The following is a 21,736-nucleotide window of genomic DNA, read 5'->3' on the forward strand; positions in this document are numbered from 1 at the left end:
AGAGAACGACCGAAACAGTTCTGTCTGGTGCAGACACAAAAAAAAAACAGAAAACAACTACCCACAAACACAGGTGGGAAAAGGCTACCTAAGTATGGTTCTCAATCAGAGACAACGATAGACAGCTGCCTCTGATTGAGAACCACACCCAGCCAAACACAGAAATAGAAAACATAGAACACAAAACATAGAATGCCCACCCAAACTCACGCCCTGACCAAACCAAAATAGAGACATAAAAAGGATCTCTAAGGTCAGGGCATGACACCTACTCAACCCTGACTGCATTCCTAAAGAAAATAATGTACTTTTTACTCCATACATTTTCCCTGACAACCAAAAGTAGCCTACTCCTTACATTTTGAATGCTTAGCAGGACAGGAAAATGGTCCAATTCATGCATTTATCAAAATAACATCCCTGGTCATCCCTACTGGCTCTGATCTGGCGGACTCACTAAACACAAATGCTTCGCTTGTCAATTATGGATATCATAAGGTGAATGCACCAATTTGTAAGTCGCTCTGGATAAGAGCGTCTGCTAAATGACTTAAATGAAAAAAATGAAAAATTATGTCTGATTGTTGGAGTGTGCCCCTGGCTATCTATAAAGTAAAAAAACAAGAAAATCGTGCCTTTTGGTTTACTTAAAATAAGACATTTGAAATGATTTATACTTTTACTTTTGATACTTAAGTATATTTTTGCAGTTACATTTACTTTTGATACTTAAGTATATTTAAAAACAAGTGTTTTTAGACTTTTAGACTCAAGTAATATTTTACTGGGTGACCTTCATTCTTACTTGAGTGACTTTCTATTAAGGTATCTTTACTTTTACTCAAGTATGGTAATTGAGTAATTTTTCCACCACTGATTTTCCCATTGGCTTTACAAAACGCCATTATCATTACTCTCTATACGGTTCAAGTGGCGTAGAAGGAGGCGGGGACATTGGACAGGAAGCTATAAACTGTAGTATTTGTATAGCCAGAGCTCTATAAATATCTATATTTTTGGGCCAGAGTAAAACCTCTCGCGTCGCATTTTCCTCTTTGGTATTGCTCTTGTGGGGGACGATGAATACCGTGCGGGGAAGCGTCATACTGCTTTTGCCTATTGATTTGCTGAGATGACGCACCAGGAAATATTCCTGACCAATGCGCCGATTAGATTAAGATTCTTGGGCGGAGCGTTGCACGTTGTATGTCTAAGTAAGCATGTTCATTTCTACTATAAAACCAGCCAAAGTTCATATTTTTGAAGAACTGTCTGCTGAAGTGTAAGTGAAATTTGCCCAGACATGGATACTGTATCAGACTCGATACTTGTGAGGGGACTGGTGTTCATAGGTGGCTTCACAGTGCTGTATTACATGCTAAAATGGTCCTGGATTTGCTGGTGTGGATTCAGAGTGTACGTGCTGTCAAAAGTTTGGCAAACTGATTTAAAGGCATATGGACAATGGGCAGGTAAGGCAGGCTACATGCTATGTAAAGGAAGCTATTTTTACAGTAGACTGATATTTGTTTATTTATGAAAATAAATGCATTCTCTTTTTAGTCATAGTAATGGCTATGTTACATGATTCTTTAGACGTTCTCTACAAGATAAAAAAAAAAAACTACAGTAGACTGAGGGTGGGTTGCACCAACATGGATGAACTCTTAAACTGGGTTAAATCAAGGTGTATCTATTAATATTGTTGCACCAAATGTTAAACCTAGTTTTAAATTAATCCTAGTTAAATTACATCCTTCCTCTAATCTAAGTTTAATTTTCACTTTAAACCTAGATGAATTGTAAGCCTGTTGCTCAATTAATTAAAAAAACTATATACATTTAGATTGGAGATTAATTCTAAACTGCCACTTGAGGTGGTTTAACTGATTAAATGACAGCATATCTACTGCGGAGAGACCATAACGAGTTCCTCAGAGAATAATTAGAGACCTGTTGAGTTTTCTGATAATTAACTCATTATTAGTAGGCTATTTATGTGCCCATTTTGTACAACAATTGAATTGGGGTTTATGATATTGCCTTGGTACGAATGATGATGTTATGCAACATGCTGTAACGGGCCTGACAACGGTAACATTGTAGCATTAACGTTAGTTTTAACGTGTATTATAGGCATTGATATTTAACAGTTATTTATGCTTACTAAATATTGGTGGGTCAAGTTGTCCGTCGTCATCATAGGGGTTATTGAGAGGGGCAAACTGCTGAGGAATCATCTCGCATATCTTCTGGGAGAGAGGATCAATTCCATTGGACCGATGCTCCCCTCCGGTCTGAAAGAGCCCCCGCCTCTCCTCTGCAGCATCCTTTTTGGCTTTCGCCTTTAATTGTTTTCCAGCACGCTTTCATCCAATTTGGGTCCCTCTTCTCTTTAATCCGTGCCGATCCATTACATTTGTCGCATAAAATGGCCCAGGCGTCTCACTTCTTTTTGACAGTCGTGTTGTCTGTCTTTATATCCTCCAGTATGTTACTAAATTCCTCCATCAGCTCAGACAATAGTTTTTTTTCATAAGCGGAGAAATTTGAACTTCTTTGACGTGCCATGATCAGGTGGCTAGCGGACAAATAATAAATGGGTCAATAATGTTAAGTAACGACAATAATAAATAATACAAAAAACAAAACCTACATTAATTTAAACCATGTTGGTGCAACCCACCCTGAGTGTATCATGTTTCCCCTGTGCACCTTACCCTAGCCCTGTTCAATGGAAGACAGAGAGGCAGGTCACATTCCACTTTACAGCTCACTATTTTGCCCTGTGCCCAAGATGATATCTGCTGTTAGGTGGAACAGGATTTGTGTGGGCACTGGGCCACTTCAGTCTCATTTGGAAACTTAACTTTCCTGTTTGTTATTGCAGCACATCATTTTACACTTTTGGCAGCAGTTGGAGAAAAGTTGTTGCCACTATAAAACAATTTTACAAGTATCTGATGACAAACGATAGTATGCTTCCACCGAGCAGACCAGGATAGCAGCATTCCTGCCAGCATTGTGAAAGAAAGGAAGAGAGAGTGAGATCCTTAAATGTTCCTGCATCCTGCAGTCACATCCAGTGTCCGACCTGACCTCTCTGAGACCTCTCACTGCAGAGGATGAGGAGACACAACAATAGTAGTAATATGTAATTATGAAAGTCTGCAGACTAACTAATTCTGACCATGATCTCCTTTCTACAGTTGTCACAGGGGCTACCTCAGGGATTGGCAAAGCTTACGCAAATGAGGTGAGTCTTTACTGATTCTCGCCTGTGTACAGACAAGATTGATGCATGCATAAGCATGTAATTCAAGTGCTTTGTAAAATGAGTCTTTACTCACGTAACAGTTGCCTTTCTTCCTGGACACTACAGTTGGCCAGAAGAGGTCTGGACATTGTACTGGTCAGCCGGTCAAAAGATAAACTCCACATTGTCGCCAAGGAAATTGGTGAGTGAAGGGCTGAGATGGAAAAACAGAACTAAATGAAGAGTTGAGGTACAAAAGATCAATATGCAAATGTAATTGTCCCTTTAAATGAAATTGTATGTCAATATGTTTGTTCCAGAGAGCCAACATGGACGCCAGACCCAGATCATCCAGACAGACTTCACAGAGGGCCATGACATCTACCCTGCTATAGCTGAGGCACTACGGGACCTGGACATAGGCATCCTGGGTAGGGAACCTATGGCAATGATATATAGGAGGAGGAGAACAAGGAGTCATAAAGGGGACGACAATCAGGAAATGAGAAAGGAACTAAAGCTAGTCTGCAATTAAATGTAGAATGTGCTCTTATTACCGTCAACATACAGTGCCTTCAGAAAGTATTTATACCCCCACATGTTGTTGTGTTACAGCCTGAAATCGAAATTGATTTGAAAAAACACAATACCCCATTATGACAAAGTGAAAACATGTTTTTAGAAATGTTTGCAAATGTATTGAAAATAAAATACAGAAATACCTAATTTACATAAGTATTCACACCCCTGAGTCAATACATGTTAGAATCACCATTGGCAGTGATTATAACAGTTAGTTTTTCTGGGTAAAGTCTCTAAGAGCTTTGCACACCTGGAATGTAAAATATTTGCAATTTTTTTACTTCTTCAAGCTCTGTCAAGTTGATTATTGCTAGACAGCCATTTTCAAGTCTTGCCATAGATTTTCAAGACGATTTTAAGTCAAAACCGTAACTAGACCACTCAGGAATATTCAATGTTTTGGTAAGCAACTCCAGTGTGTTTGAGGTTATTGTCCTGCTGAAAGGTGAATTTGTCTCCCAGTGTCTGTTGGAAAGCAGACTGAACCATGTTTTCCTCTAGGATTTTTCCTGTGCTTAGCTCTATTCTGTTTATTTGTTTCATAAAAAAAACTCCCTAGTCTTTGCCAATGATAAGCATACCCATAACATGATGCAGCCACCATGATGCTTGAAAATATGAATAGTGGTACTGAGTGATGTGTTATGTTGGATTTACCCCCAAAAACACTTTGTATTCAGGACAAAAAGTAAATTTCTTTGCCACATGTTTTGCAGTTTTACTTTAGTGCCTTATTGCAAACAGGATGCATGCTTTGTAATATTTTTATTCTGTACAGGCTTCCTTTTCACTCTCATTTAGGTTAGTATTGTGGAAAAAGTACAATGTTGTTGATCCATCCTCAGTTTTCTCCTATCACATCTCCTTAACTCCTTAACTTGTTTTAAAGTCACCATTGGCCTCATAGTGAAATCTCTGAGCTGTTTCCTTTGTCTTCAGCAACGGAGTTAGGAAGGACACCTGTATCTTTGTAGTGACTGGGTGTATTGATACACCATCCAAAGTGTAATTAATAACTTTACCATCCTCTAAGGGATATTCAGTGTCTGCTTTTTTAACATTTTCACCCATCTACCAATAGGTGCCCTTTGCGAGTCATTATGAAAACCTCCCTGGTCTTTGTGGTTGAATCTGTTTTAAATTCACTGCTCAACTGAGGGACCTTACAGATAATTGTATTTGTGGGGTACAGAGATGAGGTAGTGATTCAAAAATCATGTTAAACACTATTATTTCACACAGAGTGAGTTTGTGCAACTTATTATGACTTGTTAAGCACATTTCTACTCCTGAACTTATTTAGGCTTGCCATAACAGGGGTTGAATACTTATTGACTTGAGACATTTCAGATTTTCAATTTTAATGAATTTGTAAACATTTCTAAAAACATAATTCCACTTTGACGTTATGGGGTATTATGTGTAGGCCAGTGACAACACATCTCAATTTAATCCATTTTAAATTCAGGCTGTAACACAACAAAATGTGGGAAAAGTCAAGGGGTGTGAATACTTTCTCAAGGCACTGTAGCTTTTCTCTCTTTCAATGGATGTTAGTAGTGAAATTTAATAATCAATTACATAGAAATATATTCTGCCACTCCTCATTTACAGTTAATAATGTAGGCATGAACTATTCTGACAAGTTGGTACATTTCCTGGACATTCCCAACCCTGAGCAGGTAGGATTCACACACACCCCACTCACATAAATGGTCTATGTATACAGTTGAAGTCGGAAGTTTACATACACTTAGGTTGGAGTCATTAAAACTCGTTTTTCAACCACTCCACAAATTTCTTGTTAACAAACTAATTTTGGCAAGTCGGTTAGGACATCTACTTTATGCATGACAAGTACATTTTCCAACAATTGTTTACAGGCAGATTATTTCACTTATAATTCACTGTATCACAATTCCAGTGGGTCAGAAGTTTACATACACTAAGTTGACTGTGCCTTTAAACAGCTTGGAAAATTCCAGAAAACAATGTCATGGCTTTAGAAGCTTCTGATAGGCTAATTGACATAATTTGGGTCAATTGGAGTGGATGGATGTATTTCAAGGCCTACCTTCAAACTCAGTGCCTCTTTGCTTGACATCATGGGAAAATAAAAAGAAATCAGCCAAGACCTCAGAAAAAAATGGTAGACCCCCACAAGTCTGGTTCATCCTTGGGAGCAATTTCCAAACACCTGAAGGTACCACGTTCATCTGTACAAACAATAGTACGCAAGTATAAACACCATGGGACCACGCAGCCGTCATACCGCTCAGGAAGGAGACGCGTTCTGTCTCCTAGAGATGAACATACTTTGGTGCGAAAAGTGCAAATCAATTCTAGAACAACAGCAAAGGACCTTGTGAAGATGCTGGAGGAAACAGGTACAAAAGTATCTATATCCACAGTCCTATATCGACATAACCTGAAAGGCCGCTCAGCAAGGAAGAAGCCACTGCTCCAAAACCGCCATAAAAAAGCCAGACTACGGTTTGCAACTGCACATGGGGACAAAGATTGTACTTTTTGGAGAAATGTCCTCTGGTCTGATGAAACAAAAATAGAACTGTTTGGCCATAATGACCATCATTATGTTTGGAGGGAAAAGGGGGATGCTTGCAAGCCGAAGAACACCATCCCAACCGTGAAGCCCGGTGGTGGCAGCATCATGTTGTGGGGGTGCTTTGCTGCAGGAGGGACTGGTGCACTTCACAAACTAGATGGCATCATGAGGAGGAAAATGATGTGGATATATTGAAGCAACTTCTCAAGACATCAGTCAGGAAGTTAAAGCTTGGTCGCAAATGGGTCTTCCAAATGGACAATGACCCCAAGCATACTTCCAAAGTTGTGTCAAAATGGCTTAAGGACAACAAAGTCAAGGTATTGGAGTGGCCATCACAAAGCCCTGACCTCAATCCTATAGAAAATTTGTGGGCAGACCTGAAAGTGTGTGCAAGCAAGGAGGCCTACAAACCTGACTCGGTTACACCAGCTCTGTCATGAGGAATAGGCCAAAATTCACCCAACTTATTGTGGGAAGCTTGTGGAAGGCTACCTGAAATGTTTGACCCAAGTTAAACAATTTAAAGGCAATGCTACCAAATACTAATTGAGTGTATGTAAACTTCTGACCCACTGGGAATGTGATGAAAGAAATAAAAGCTGAAATAAATCATTCTCTCTACTATTATTCTGACATTTCACATTCTTAAAACAAAGTGGTGATCCTAACTGATCTAAGACAGGGAATTATTACTTGGATTAAATGTCAGGAATTGTGAAAATGTTTTTGGCTAAGGTGTATGTAAACTTCCGACTTCAACTGTATATATCATGTTTTGGGTGCCATTTTGATTCTAACAAGGTAATAATGTACTATGGTTGGATTTAAAGCTTCAGGTAATAGTTGAGTTAATTTGTGTTTTCATTCCTCCCTAACACAGAGAACCACCCAGGTGATCAACTGTAACATCCTCTCTGTCACCCAGGTGAGATGATCTGTCAGGACTTATATAGACTCCCTCTGTGAAGTTCTATGCATGGTCCATGTCTTAGTTTATGTTTCTAAACTAGTGTATGGCTCATACAAAGTCATAGCTTTTAATATTTGGTCATTATGTGAAAAATATAATGGTAACGTTTAGGAGATTAATGTTGGTGTTGTTGATCATGATGATGATGATGCGGATGATGATGATGATGGGGGTGAAAGAGGATTCTGGTGATTATGGAGATGTTGGTGATGGTACTGATGGTGTTATCATTCCTCAGATGACCAGACTGGTTCTCCCACGCATGGTTGCAAGGTACATATGCATCATGGTGATATCAATGAAACGTGAATCTTAATGATTTCAATCTATGAAATTGTCCCTTTATTTACCTGTCCTGTCTTTCCCAGAGGGAACGGTCTGATCATCAACATGTCTTCAGAGGCAGGTGCTCAACCACAACCCATGCTGTCTCTCTACTCCGCCACCAAGGTGCCTCTCCCTTTCACTTAACTGTCTCTCACTCAAGCATACACAATGTATCACACACATACACGCTCAACCGCATGTACATACATACACTGAACAAAAATATAAACGCAACATGCAACACTTTTACTGAGTTACAGTTCATATAAGGATATCAGTAAATTGAAATAAATTCATTAGGCCCTAATCTATGGATTTCACATGACTTGGATGGGGTGCAGCCATCGGTGGGCCTGGGAGGGCATAGGCCTACCCACTAGGGAGCCAGGCCCAGCCAGTCAGAATGAGTTTTTCCCTACAAAAGGACTTTATTACAGACAGAAATACTCCTTAAAACCCCCTCCCCCCTCCAACGATCACGCAAGTGAAGAAACCGGATGTGGAGGTCCTGGACTGGTGTGGTTACACGTGGTCTGCGGTTGTGAGGCCGGTTGGACATACTGCCAAATTCTCTAGAACGACTTTTGAGGCGGCTTATGGTAGAGAAATGTTGTGGAATATTCTAATCAAGTGAGAGAGACTGTCATTTTTTCAAACAATCATCTTTATTCAATATCGATTAATTATTGCAATAATGAAGCTGGTCGACCCAACACCTTGAGTGTTGGACTGAGAGTCTAACCTTTACAAAAAATTCTGTTTCTTATATGGCTGACACTAAGAATGCTGGTTATAGCTGACACTAAGAATGCTGGTTATAGCTGACACTAAGAATGCTGGTTATAGCTGACACTAAGAATGCTGGTTCCACTCCTCCCATGCAGATTGGGGTCACCATATGCCATCTTGGGTTCATCTGGTTATCTGCACCTGATGTTTGTTCTACTCCTCCAGATTATCTCTATCTCGAGTCACACACACCACATCTTATCTATGGAATGCAGGCTGTCAGCCCAGAGACATATGTCTCACATGCACCACTAATCATAGAATGGAATGTGGCTGTTTAGTTTTCATCACCAAGACATCAATCAATTGTCAGCTCAAGCTATCTCCAGTAAAACCCATGTCCTCGACACCCAGACTAGCTGCAGGAAGCTAGAGTGGAGACCATAAAAACACAGCATTAGTAGGACAGAAATATCTTACTATTGTTAAGTATATATTGTTAACTATTAAAATCAAACAAATCAGGTGAATACGTAATTTCTCTCACAGAAATTAACATTCAAATCTCTGGCAACAGCTTTGGTGAACATTTCTGCAGTTAGCATGCCAATTGCACACTGCCTCAAAACTTGAGACATCTGTGGCATTGTGTTGTGTGTCAAAACTGCACATTTTAGAGTGGCCTTTTATTGGCCCCAAAGAGGGAGGTTTAAAATAAATACTTAGTAGTTGCCAAAGGTCCGGAGCATGTCTTTAACCATTCAAATGTTGGTTTGGTTATTTCTGTTTAAAATGTTTCAACATTAACAAGGCGCACCGGTGTAATGATCATGCTGTTTAATTAGCTTCTTGATATGCCACACCTGTCAGGTGGATGGACTATCTTGGCAAAGGAGAAGTGCTCACTAACAGGGATGTAAACTAATTTGTGCACAAAATTTGAGAGAAATAAGCATTTTGTGCGTATGGAAAATGTCTGCGATCTTTTATTTCAGCTCATGAACCATGGGACCAACACTTTACATGTTGCGATTATATTTTTGTTCAGTGTATATACAGTTGAAGTCGGAAGTTTACATACGCTTAGGTTGGAGTCATTAAAACTCTTTTTTCAACCACTCCACAAATTTCTTGTTTATTATTATTAATTATTTCACTTATAATTCACTGTATCACAATTCCAGTGGGTCAGAAGTTTTCATACACTAAGTTGACTGTCCATTTAAACAGCTTGGACAATTCCAGAAAACAATGTCATAGCTTTAGAAGCTTCTGATAGGCTAATTGACATCATTTGAGTCAATTGGAGGTGTACCTGTGGATGTATTTCAAGGCCTACCTTCAAACTCAGTGCATCTTTGCTTGACATCATGGGAAAATAAAAATAAATCAGCCAAGACCTCAGAAGAAAATGGTAGACCTCCACAAGTCTGGTTCATCCTTGGGAGCAATTTCCTAACGCCTGAAGGTACCACGTTTATCTGTACAAACAATAGTACGCGAGTAATAACACCATGGGACCATGCAGCCGTCATACCGCTCAGGAAGGAGACGCGTTCTGTCTCCTAGAGATGAACGTACTTTGGTGCGAAAAGTGCAAATCAATCCCAGAACAACAGCAAAGGACCTTGTGAAGATGCTGGAGGAAACAGGTACAAAAGTATCTATATCCACAGTAAAACGAGTCCTATATCAACATAACCTGAAAAGCCACTCAGGAAGGAAGAAGCCACTGCTCCAAAACCACCATAAAAAAGCCAGACTACGGTTTGCAACTGCACATGGGGACAAAGATCATACTTTTTGGAGAAATGTCCTCTGGTCTGATGAAACAAAAATAGAACTGTTTGGCCATAATGACCGTTGTGTTTGGAGGAAAAAGGGGGATGCTTGCAAGCTGAAGAACACCATCCCAACCGTGAAGCACAGGGGTGGCAGCATCATGTTGTGGGGGGTGCTTTGCTGCAGGAGGGACTGGTGCACTTCACAAAATAGATGGCATCATAAGGAAGAAAATTATGTGGATATATTGAAGCAACTTCTCAAGACATCAGTCAGGAAGTTAAAGCTTGGTCGCAAATGGGTCTTCCAAATGGACAATGACCCCAAGCATACTTCCAAAGTTGTGGCAAAATGGTTTAAGGGCAACAAAGTCAAGGTATTGGAGTGGCCATCACTAAGCCCTGACCTCATCCTATAGAAAATTTGTTGGCAGAACTGAAAAAGCATGTGCTAGCAAAGATGCCTAAAAACCTGACTCCGTTACACTAGCTCTGTCAGGAAGAATGGGCCAAAATTCACCCAACTTATTGTGGAAAGGTTGTGGAAGGCTACCTGAAACGTTTGACCCAATTAAACAATTTAAAGGCAATGCTACCAAATACTAATTGAGTGCATGTAAACATCTGACCCACTGGGAATGTGATGAAAGAAGTAAAAGCTGAAATAAATAATTATCTCTATTATTCTGACATTTCACATTCTTAAAATGAACTGGTGATCCTAACTGATCTAAGACAGGGAATTTTTACTAGGATTAAATGTCAGGAATTGTGAAACTGAGTTTAAATGTATTTGGCTAAGGTGTATGTAAACTTCCGACTTCAACTGTATATGCCATTCAGCAGATGCTTTTATCCAAAGTGACATACAGTCATGCATGCATACATTTTACATACGGATGGTCCGGGAATCAAACCCACTATCCTGGCATTGTAAGTGACATGCTCTATAACAGCTACAGAGGATCAATGTTATCCATTCTTTTCTTGGCAGATTTTTGTGACATATTTTTCCAGATCTCTGAATTCAGAGTACAGGTCAAAGGGAATAACAGTTCAGGTAAAATACTTTAAGAATTTTGTATCACATGCACTCCTGTTTCAGTATCCTTCCTTGCATCTTTGTGTTTCTTCCTATCTCTTGTGCTTTCTTAATTTCCTCTCCTTTAGTGTGTGGCTCCCTTTATGGTGTCCACTAACATGACCCACAACTTGCCCCCCAACCTGTTGTTGAAGAGTGCCAGTGCTTTTGCCCGTGAAGCTCTGAACACAGTGGGTCACTCTAGCTACACCAGCGGCTGTGTCTCTCACGCTCTTCAAGTAGGAACTCCTCTTATCCACGCAAATATTCAAAACAAACTACTCTATAACGGTTTTGTTACCTTAGCCAAAAATGAGCCATGCAGAATGAACAGTATATACTATTAGACTATTGTATGTGATTGTAAATGTCTCGGTCTCTCTTTGCCGTCCCACAGAACATTGCTCTGTCCATTTTCTTCCCTGATTGGCTGCGCCTTTCATCCTACTGTGTGAAGCAGACAGAGAAATTTGCACAGAGGACACAGGAAAAAAAAATATGAAATGACAGAACATTCTGCAAGCAAAGAGGACTAAGGAGTGCAAAGGAGGTTGCTACTGAAACGTTTGTGGTGCTCATACTTCATATGTAGAGAACTAATTGATCAATGTTACTGTTTTTGCATTGACTGCCATTTAAAGGTATTGGTAATAGGAAAGAGATTGTGTAATGTTGATGTGTTGTTAACAAGCTGACCCCAAATCCATCAGGAACTATATAGCCTGAGTGCAGCAGAGTATGATCTGTGGGAGACGCAACTCTCAAACAGGCTTCTATAGTACATATTCTAGCTATATACATATTAGGGATATAGACTACAACATAACTGAACGCTTGAACATCTTCTGGTTGATTTGGACTTTTAACATAGTACAATTTTGGTATCAACCGTCACAATTATTGTGATCTCTATTTTCTTAAAAATAAAGACAATTACTATTATTTATTTTATTGCCTTTTGCCAACCCATTCACAAATGACTGTCAAATAGTTGTAACTGAGTAACATATGTGTAGAGGAAACAGCATGTTTAATGTAATTACTTTGGTTTTTGACATTTTCTATTGAGTAATTTGCTTGGACAGAGTCCTGTAACTCACAAGCAGCCTGTCTGGCACTCACTGATCAGTCCACAGACTCTAGAGAACAGTCTGTGTGGCACAACCTGAGAACAGTACATGGATTCTGAGCAGAGTCAGAAATATACAGTAACTTCATAGGACTGTAAAGAGGAAACTATTTCTGCTTAAGCACAAACATCCCACCACAAGTTGTGAAATGTTTAATCTTTCATATATCGTCAACTACATGCCTCTAAATTAGTAAATAGTTTTAATAAATACCAAACTCCTTGCAGTAACATTCTGTTTCCAAAATCTGTACATAAGAAAAGCATAGCAAAACAGCATAAAAATCTAAATACTTTTCCCAAGTAACAAATGAATGGCATGATCCTTAGCATTTGGCATAAGGTGATGCATTATAAATTAGACAAAATAAATGAGCAATCCATATTTAGTCTGCCTGCCAGTGGCTTAATGCTTGTGTATTATGACAATATTGTCAAGCATTAGGCACTAATGTAGTTCAGAGCGGTTTCAGGAAGTTTGAATTCATGTTCCATCATGAACCACATAGTAGTCCGAAGAAGCAGCATTTCAAGCACGACCAATTGGTGAGTGACCCAAAATCCTAAGAGATCATTTGGTCCAAAGACGCTCGTGAGCTCTCCCAAACTGGGTCACAATCTGAAGAGGAACACACTGGGAAAAGGGGTCAATGGAAAGCGATTGTACCAGCATCAAATAAAAGAACACAAAATTCTAGTTTCCATAGCTAGTTAGCATATGTTGCCCTTTCTGTATTTCAGAATCCATTTTCCCTCCATCACCATTCAACCTATCATATGATTCTTCTTTGGTCCAGTGCTGCAGAACAGACCATTTGATCTACTGACATGTAACATTCACTCACACTGAATCAGTGTCACTCTCAGGCCACACGGTCAATTCCAGAGCGGAGGTTTTTTATGAAAACTACATCTGTGTACACAGCTATATCAGGCACAACATAAATGTATTTATATTATTACCCAACCAACACAAAGGCATGAGACAAGTACTCCATTAAATTACAGTTAACAAATAAATATATTACAGAAAGTAGGTAGGTACCACGGTGACTGACTAGATGTTGAATGTGTTCATTTGTGAAATGAGTGGATGTGTCAATGAGTTACAATACAAGATATGAAACTACATGCCCAGGGAACAGAGCTATACTTATAGGTCCCGTTGTGTAGTGTGCCTGTGTGTTTATTTTCTAACTAAAAAGTATGTTATGTAAAGTAGCTCATATTGTAAGCATTTAGACTGCCCTTTCTATCATGTTCAGGATTAAGTTAATTACATTACATTTTGATCCCATAAACACACAGAGTGACACACTCAAAGCTCAGTGCACGTGACTGGGGTGAGACCATGAATCAAGAGGGTTGGGCCTAAACCATAAGTCACAGCTTCCAGCTGACTGAGATATTTTTGTGATTGGCTGGAGTGAGCAGGGGGGCGTGGTAAATACAGGAAGCGGACAGCAGCCTCAGCACTGTGCTCCATCAGCATCCTGTTGACTGCAGACAGGAAGTCCTCTGAAAGGGCCTGGGCCGGCTTCGTCAGGCCCTCCAGCTCTGGGTCCCGTATCTGTTTCTGTCCGTAGAGCTGCACCACAGAGTCCCAGGGCACTATCTTGATGGAGGCCCTGATCCTCAGCTTCCTCAACAGCTCCCGGTAGGTCTCCTCTTTAACCACCCAACCCTGGTCGCTGGACTCTGCCTCCACACACAGGAATATTCTCATTCTGGCATGGCGCCATCTGCTGGCCATGTTGAGAACACACGCCATCTGCAGCAGGAAGAGACTGCACACGTCCACGGAGGCTGCAGACGTGCTGCTCGGCTGCAGCAGGTTGAGGGGCCACACGTCGATGATCCTCGCGGCCCCGTCCGTCTTGGTCCCCATGCCCTCTCCCTGCAGCTGGAAGAAATAGCGGCCCAGACACACGTTCTTACTCATCTTGATGGCATCTGAGATGATTCCCACATACTCCTCTGACGTGAGCCAGCGTGGGCTCTCCACATGGCGGACTGGGGGGAAGTGGGCTTGCAGAGAGGGCAGATCCACCCCAAAATCATCCCCTCCAGACCCTTTTGACTCACAGAAGGCATGGTCTTGGAGGAAGTAGTCCTCAGGGGTGCAACTGTCGTAGAACCCCAAGACCAGAGTGTTGGGCTTCATGCCGCCTTGAAGAGATTAGAGTGGAGGAGGATAATGAAATGCACTAAAAGTATACTGCTTGACGGGTAAAGCTGTTTTATGTTCCATTTTCCAAAGTAGTAATATTATAATGAATATGTCGTGTCAATACTCTTTCCGACACCGTTGTGTGTGAAGAGGAGGAATCAACAGGAAAACAATAAACAACGACCCAGAATGGTAAGCAGGAGGATATGTAACTCACCCAGGCCTGTGATACGGAGCAGATGCTGTGTTCCCTGCCTCACAGAGGAGGACAGAGTCAGGTCCACGAAGGCCTTCACCCCCAGCTTATCCACCAGACTCAGCCAGAAGTTATACTGCTGCTGGACAGGGTCAGAGGGCAGGGTGTCTGAAACACAGATGAGAGGCTGGCTGAGTGACTGGACTGCCTTGATTCCCAAACAAAAGAAGAGCCTGACTAGTTTCCATAAAATGTTCTATGAATTGTCTATGAATATAAATGTCATCATATTTCTAGGAATATCACACTTACTGTAGATTACTCATTTTTGTATCAAATAGTAGAAGCTTTAGGTTTCATGTGGTCATAAACATGGCAAGCATTTATTGTAAGTTAATCACGATTCCGCTGGCACCAGAACTCCCGTCACCATCCATATAATATTACCCAGATCTCCCAGCTTCACGTGTCCCAGCACAAACAGCCCACCCTTCTTCAGCTGGTTGACAAAGTTGATGAGCTGGCAGGAGGAGCGAGGGTTGGCCACCATCAACAACACCTGGGGCCTCCAGAACTTCACATGGTCCTTCCTCACATCCAGCATCAGCAGATACTTACGCACCTACAGGAGAGGTGGAATGGGTGGAAACCAGATTCAAAGCATCAAGTATGACAGCAGTGACACACCCCAGGGCCCTGTTAAGTAGGAAACAGCGTAGAAAATCATTTTGCATCAGAAAATTAAAATCTGTTTTCTAAATTGGACAAGTTCAGGTAGTTCTTCCCCATTGCAAAATGTTTTCTCTACTGAACACGAACCAGGAACTGGCCCATAAGTGTGTGTTTGTATGTACTGGTACAAGTCTGTGTGTGTGGTGTGGGTACCTGATGGAAGATGAGAGCCTGGCTGATGTATCCCCAGCTGCTGGTGGGTGATCTGTAGTGCAGGAAAAGCAACAGCAGTAAGAGGAGGACGATGCTGGCTGAGGAGTAGACCGGGTTAATGACGAACATCATCACCAGACAGCTCAGGATGCCCAGCAGACACGTGTGCCAGGAGAACACCTGGAAAGTGGGCCTGGTGAAGACAGGGAGACAGGTAAAACAAGTGAAAGGTGAAAGACAGGCGAAAACTGGACATTGATGGTCAGAAGTATTCTAGTTAAACACTACTTCACTAAGGACAACATCATCATCACACAATAAAGTCAATGTCTTCTTTTTTTATAACAGATTGTACAGCATGATACTAATGTCTGATTACCTGAAGTTGGGGGCCGATGCCCACTCCAGAGCCAGACAGGCCAGGTCGACAGCAGCATAGGCCAGCAGGTAGAATACTGTCACCAGGCCAGCTATGGCATTAAGCTGGCCTGCAAACACCACACACTACACAGTCACACCAAAGACAGTCTCAGAGCCCGTAGAATATCAAAAGTAGTACTGCATAGCTCAATACGATACACCCATCGCTTCCCCTCACCTGTGCCAACCCCCAGGTGTAGAGCACTGCCACCCATGGGTTGCCTGAGCTAGATGTGATAGCAGCAGGAGCCAATGGAAAACCTATGGGTAACACAACATCAAAGCATGGTCCTTATTTTATATTAAACAAAAACATGTCCTTTACTCTGTTGCAGAAATAGACTGTATTTTATTGTGAAACTTGTTCAACAACATCTTACCAAAGAGTTGGTCCAGTGCGAGGGCGTGGAGGATCCGGGACGCCCCAATCAGAGAGCACATGGCTGCTGACAGGGCGGAACAATAGATCCCAATGGTGACAAATGGAGGCCAGATGTTTATACGCTGGAAGAACCCGTAATCCTGAGCCAACAGGGTCCTAAACAAAATACATTAATTAGTTGACTGTATTAAACTACATTGTTTCAGTATGATTAATATGCAGGCATTAAATTATGAGCAAATTAGATAGGTGACAGAGTTCCAACAATTCCAACCCTCAATAACAGCCCAGCCATTCAGACCTTTCACAGGTGGAGCTGGCCAGGATGAAGAGCAGGACATAGACTATGAAGGTGTAGAGGACTGCAATAATGGTGCCTTTGGGAATGGCAGCACTGGGGTTCTTCAGCTCTCCTACAGACAACAGATTGAGGGGAAGATGGTGGAACATGTCAAGTTTGAGTCTATGTGAAGCTTAATGAGATGTGAAGTAATGGAGGGCAATTCCATGGTAACACAATTATGCTAAGACTCAGATTTTTCACTTTAAAATGTATACCAAACAAAAACACATTGATTTCCAAGTTGAACAAAACACAAGACTACTTTTAACAATTTCCATAGAAAATTGTACAACTGTGCAGATATAAAGTTTGGTAACTGAATAAAACAGAGGGAGATTTTACTGTAATTCTGTTTACAAACTCTGCATCTGCAGTTTTTCCAGTAAAAGTTTTTTTTTTAACTGTGTAAATTGTTCAAATCAAATTGTATTGGTCACATACACATGGTTAGCAGATGTTAATGCGAGTGTAGCGAAATGCTTGTGCTTCTAGTTTGACAATGCAGTAATATCTAACAAATTCACAATGACTACTTTATACATACAAATGTAAAGGGATGAATAAGAATATGTACATATATAAACGTGGTCATTGTGTGTAGAGTTGTAAACTTTGAAATCAATGGTTTTTGTTTAGCATAATCAAATCAAGTTTATTTTATATAGCCCTTCGTACATCAGCTAATATCTCGAAGTGCTGTACAGAAACCCAGCCTAAAACCCCAAACAGCAAGCAATGCAGGTGTAGAAGCACACCTGCATATATTTTAAAGTAAAACAAAATCGGAGTCTCAGCATAATTGGTTACCGTGGATTTGCCCTGGAACTAAAAGATTCCATTACCTTGATTCAGAATGCATATGGAAAGTTGTTAATGACAACTATTTGTAGTTGTAATATCCACCAGCTGGCATGAGTTTTAATGTGTGTGGACAGTACCTGACATGTTGGCTCCGGCCATGATTCCGGTGCAGCTGGTGAACATGACAGCGAACACGGTGGCGAATGACATGACTTTACCAGTGCTGTAGTCCACAGTGTAGCCCGCTAAAGAGAAGAAAGAGGAAGAACACTATTTCTACAACAGCTCTCTCAAACCATAAAACTAACGACTTTTTACACATCCAGTTCAACTTCCCTATCAAGGCTTACTATAACTAGAATGCATCTGAAATAGCACCCTGTTCCCTATACAGTGTACCTAAGTACTATCGCACCGTCCCCCCCTGACCTTTGACCCCAGGCAGCCAGTACTCACAGCCAAGGTTGTCCTTCAGCGTGGTGCCGTTGAAGCCTGTGTAGCTGGCGTTGTAGGTGAGGGTCTGGTTGCCAGGGCCCTGGTGGGTGATGAGGAACTTTAGGGGCGTGGTCAGCGCCAGGGGGCTGATGTAGATGGACAGAAGGGAGATGGTCACCACCAGCAGGATGAGGAAGGAGGTGCGGGCGAAGATGTGGGCGCCCACTAGGCACACCATCAGAACCAGCAGGAGAACTATGGAAGAGTACAGCACTGTGTACCAGTAGCCCTGGGGAAGCACTCGAAATGCAGAGGAGGACACTGAGGTGGGAGTGGGACATAGAAGTTGATAAGATGTCGGATGAAACACATGGTGGAATGACTCCTTTGAATGCATGAGGCACCAACCTTTAAGAAATATTCAGTAGATTTTTTAAAGCAGTACCACAAAACGTGGCATGCATGCTAGGAATTACAAGGTATTGGGCTGTTAATTATAGAACGTCAAAACTAACCTGGATCCTGACCAAATATGTCAAGTAGTGCCTCTACCAGACCAAGCACATACACTCCACATGCACACACTTTGGCCAGGAAGAACATGAGGCCAATGCTTCCTCCAAACTCTGGGCCCAAAGATCGACTGATCATGACTGGCAGACATTAGGTCAAGGGGTTAAATATCACTGATCTGGAGTGAATCATGTGGTTTTAAAACTATGAGCAGGCAAAAGTCAGCATAGCAACCTGCTCAGTTGGTTAAATCATATGATGCACACAGGGCTGGACTAATGCATTTCGGGGCCGGGGCACCTACCTCCAAAACACATTTTTAAGGGGAGGGGGACAGCTAACTTCCTGAATTTCAACACATTTTGCCATGGGGCAAAGAGAAAATGTGCAGTTTTATAATGCTATTCTAAACATTTTGTAATGAGGCTGAGAGAACATTTAGCAGTTTTAAAGCAAATGTTCTGCAATTATACACAGTTTGCCATTGCTTATGACATGTTCATAATTTTATTTTGTTGTTGTGGGCCCCCTGGAGGTCGGGGGCCTCGGGGCATGTGCCCTGCGTGCCTGTTCGGTAATCTGGGCCTGGATGCATCAGATTATGTTTTATTTAGTTTATTAGGATCCCCATTAGCTGTTGAACATACAGCAGCTACTCTTCTTGGGGTCCACCATGTCTTTACCGTATCCAGATGTCATCAGAAACAGTTATCTTTTTGACTACAAAACATAGAATCCCGCCGTTTTCACCATGTTGGGTTGGTGCTGGAGATGATGAAAATTATGTTGAAACGTGGTGAAATTTCCCTTTAAAGATAAGGGCTAGAATTACTGTAAAGACTGTTGCATCAAGATTGAATAGTAAAAACATAGCTGTTTTAAACTGCACTAATACTTAAGAGGAATACAAACACACTTGCTAAATATTTCTTTTGGGGGGGGTATGAGAACGAACCGGTGTTCAGGATACAATAGGCCCCACCTCCCTGCACAGCACCGTTGGTGGAAATAGCACAGATGGACAAGATGGTGAGGGAGATAATGGTGTAAGCTACAAGCAGCATCACAAGACCCTGCAAGAGCCCCGCATGACCAACCACAAACCCTATAGGAGACATCATTACACAGTATTAGTCTTGTTACAGGACCACAATATATTAACCTAATGCATTCACAGTTACACACACAAACATTTAAAATAATATAGCAGAGCTTGAAGCCAACAGCAGCTTCTGACTATCAGCAAGCATCACTGTACATCACACTGTAAATAAATTCCACATTCACAGCCTATATTTGTAGTTGTCTGACATCTAGATGCTGCACTCACCAGTTCTGAGGAAGAGGACAATGCTAAACATGGAGAGGACAGTGGGCACCATCACCCCGAAGAAGGTGTTGAGCTTTCGAGGTACAGCATTAGGAGTGCTGGCCTCCCCAGTGCCCTCTGACTCCCCTATGCCACACACTGCATTGTCTGCTGACAGACCACATACCCCATGGGCGAGGAGGGGTGTGTGTTCATTAGACATGGCTTTCAGCAGAGTTTTTAGATGGTTCAGACGTCCCCTGAACCTTTTGTAACCCTGTTAAATGGAGTCATTATTTGTATAAGTTCGTAACAACGCTGACAATAGGACATGTTCCTGAAAACACAGTATGGCTTTATATTTACAACGACAACAAAAAAATCAGGTTTGCAAATAGAAGGGGCGAGCGGAGGGTTTTAAATAATAAAACTACGAGTCACCAGAAAAGCATCAGACATTCTACATAAACATGATGCTTCAAAGTCATGCAACATCAAGATAGAATTTGTTACCAAGTAACGTTAAGAGTTGCGCGATTATATCGAATTGATGTTTATTTCATGTATCCACAAAGGGGAAGTGAAACGGCGATACACAGCGGTTCTCAGCGAGGTCATTCTACAATTCAACCTCGCAATTCCGTAAACTTGTAGTTTGACTAATGATAAAACATTTGTTAATATTGTTGTTTGCTTTGCGATAATGCCGTATGGTAGGTATAGCCAGATGAAAACAGAAACTCACCTACAGCAAGAATCAGCGCGCGCACTTCCGCTTTTAAAAAACCCCTCAGTCGGCCTCAGGCTCCGTGACTGCTCGCTTATTGCCCGCTTATCAGTTTACAGCAAAATGATGACGTAATTTAACAGCATTAACACATGCGTGTTTTGTTAGTTAATAATTGATCTTAGTAGATTTGAAAACTACTGGCTATAGGTAGCATAGGCGACATACAAATGATCCAATAGCGCATAAGATATAAAACAGAAATGCCTAAATCTAAACAGCTGTAATTCAAATGTACATATATATTCTCCATATGCCCATAGACATTGACCAGTTTGCAGGTATGATGCTGTCTACTTGCCGCCTCTATTTGTTCGGTGCAGGTCACGGGACAGTATAAACTGTTCATGTGACTGCCAAAAAGGGGAGGGTGAAAATACCACAAATATATGTCATGAATGATTAGTGCCCTGTGTTTTGCGCAATCATGTGACATGTTTGGATTTTAACCTTTATTTTTATTAATCACACGGTACCCTTTTTCTTATGTCAGATGGTCCACCACCATCCATAGACAACTGCTTACATTTTGGGTGTAATTCTCATCTGGGGCCCTGTGTTTAGTTACGATTGTACAAAACACAGGGCCCCAACTAAACACAGGGCCCCAGATGAAATATTGTAATAACTATATTTAAGATTATGAATAAACTTGGTGTCTTGGGTCCCTTTCAGAAGTTGTTTTACTGTAATAATGTTAAAAGGATCCGACCCTTTACCCCCCAATTTTCACCTAAAATGTCATACCCAAATCTAACTGCCTGCAGCTCAGGACCTGAAGCAAGGATATGCATATTCTTGATACCATTTGAAAGGAAACACATTGACATTTGTGGAAATGTGAAATTAATGTCGGAGAATATAACACATTAGATCTGGTAAAAGATCTTGTACCATCATCTTTGAAATGCAAGAGAAAGGTCCTAATGTATTATTCCACCCCAGGCGCAATTTAGGTTTTGGCCACTAGTGTATGTGCAACATTTTAGACTGATCCAATGAACCATTGCATTTCTGTTCAAAATGTTGTGCCTAATTGGTTTATTAATACATTTTCAAAGTTCATAATTG

General features: G+C 41.2%; 2 protein-coding genes across 7 annotated transcripts; one reads left to right on the forward strand and one right to left on the reverse strand.

The window, feature by feature from the left end:
- The first annotated feature begins 1,167 nt into the window (after positions 1-1,167).
- On the forward strand, positions 1,168-12,648 carry hsd20b2 (hydroxysteroid (20-beta) dehydrogenase 2). Of its 2 annotated transcripts, none has more exons than XM_039005535.1 (11): positions 1,168-1,472; positions 3,210-3,256; positions 3,383-3,458; positions 3,577-3,687; positions 5,453-5,520; positions 7,288-7,332; positions 7,616-7,650; positions 7,746-7,827; positions 11,209-11,274; positions 11,385-11,534; positions 11,693-12,648. In XM_039005535.1, exons 1-11 carry the CDS (start codon positions 1,304-1,306, stop codon positions 11,795-11,797), a joined length of 954 nt encoding a protein of 317 aa, XP_038861463.1. In that variant the 5' UTR covers positions 1,168-1,303; the 3' UTR covers positions 11,798-12,648. The 2 variants fall into 2 exon arrangements, with proteins under 2 accessions (XP_038861463.1, XP_038861464.1); XM_039005536.1 differs by having other exon boundaries at positions 5,465-5,520.
- Positions 12,229-20,866, reverse strand: LOC120057111 (solute carrier family 12 member 9-like). Of its 5 annotated transcripts, none has more exons than XM_039005531.1 (14): positions 20,628-20,866; positions 19,900-20,155; positions 19,540-19,674; positions 18,572-18,709; positions 18,078-18,377; positions 17,759-17,866; positions 16,779-16,890; positions 16,476-16,633; positions 16,274-16,356; positions 16,055-16,179; positions 15,676-15,868; positions 15,238-15,412; positions 14,812-14,958; positions 12,229-14,593 (listed from the first exon to the last, which is right to left on the reverse strand). In XM_039005531.1, the coding sequence occupies exons 2-14, from the start codon at positions 20,099-20,101 to the stop codon at positions 13,743-13,745; spliced, it is 2,727 nt and encodes a 908-aa protein (XP_038861459.1). In that variant the 5' UTR covers positions 20,102-20,155; positions 20,628-20,866; the 3' UTR covers positions 12,229-13,742. The 5 variants fall into 5 exon arrangements, with proteins under 5 accessions (XP_038861459.1, XP_038861458.1, XP_038861460.1 ...); XM_039005530.1 differs by having other exon boundaries at positions 20,624-20,866; XM_039005532.1 differs by lacking the exon at positions 20,628-20,866 and adding an exon at positions 20,392-20,596.
- Positions 20,867-21,736: the final 870 nt, after the last annotated feature.

This window comes from Salvelinus namaycush, chromosome 12 (genome assembly GCF_016432855.1).
Source record: "Salvelinus namaycush isolate Seneca chromosome 12, SaNama_1.0, whole genome shotgun sequence".
Classification (NCBI taxonomy): domain Eukaryota; kingdom Metazoa; phylum Chordata; class Actinopteri; order Salmoniformes; family Salmonidae; genus Salvelinus; species Salvelinus namaycush.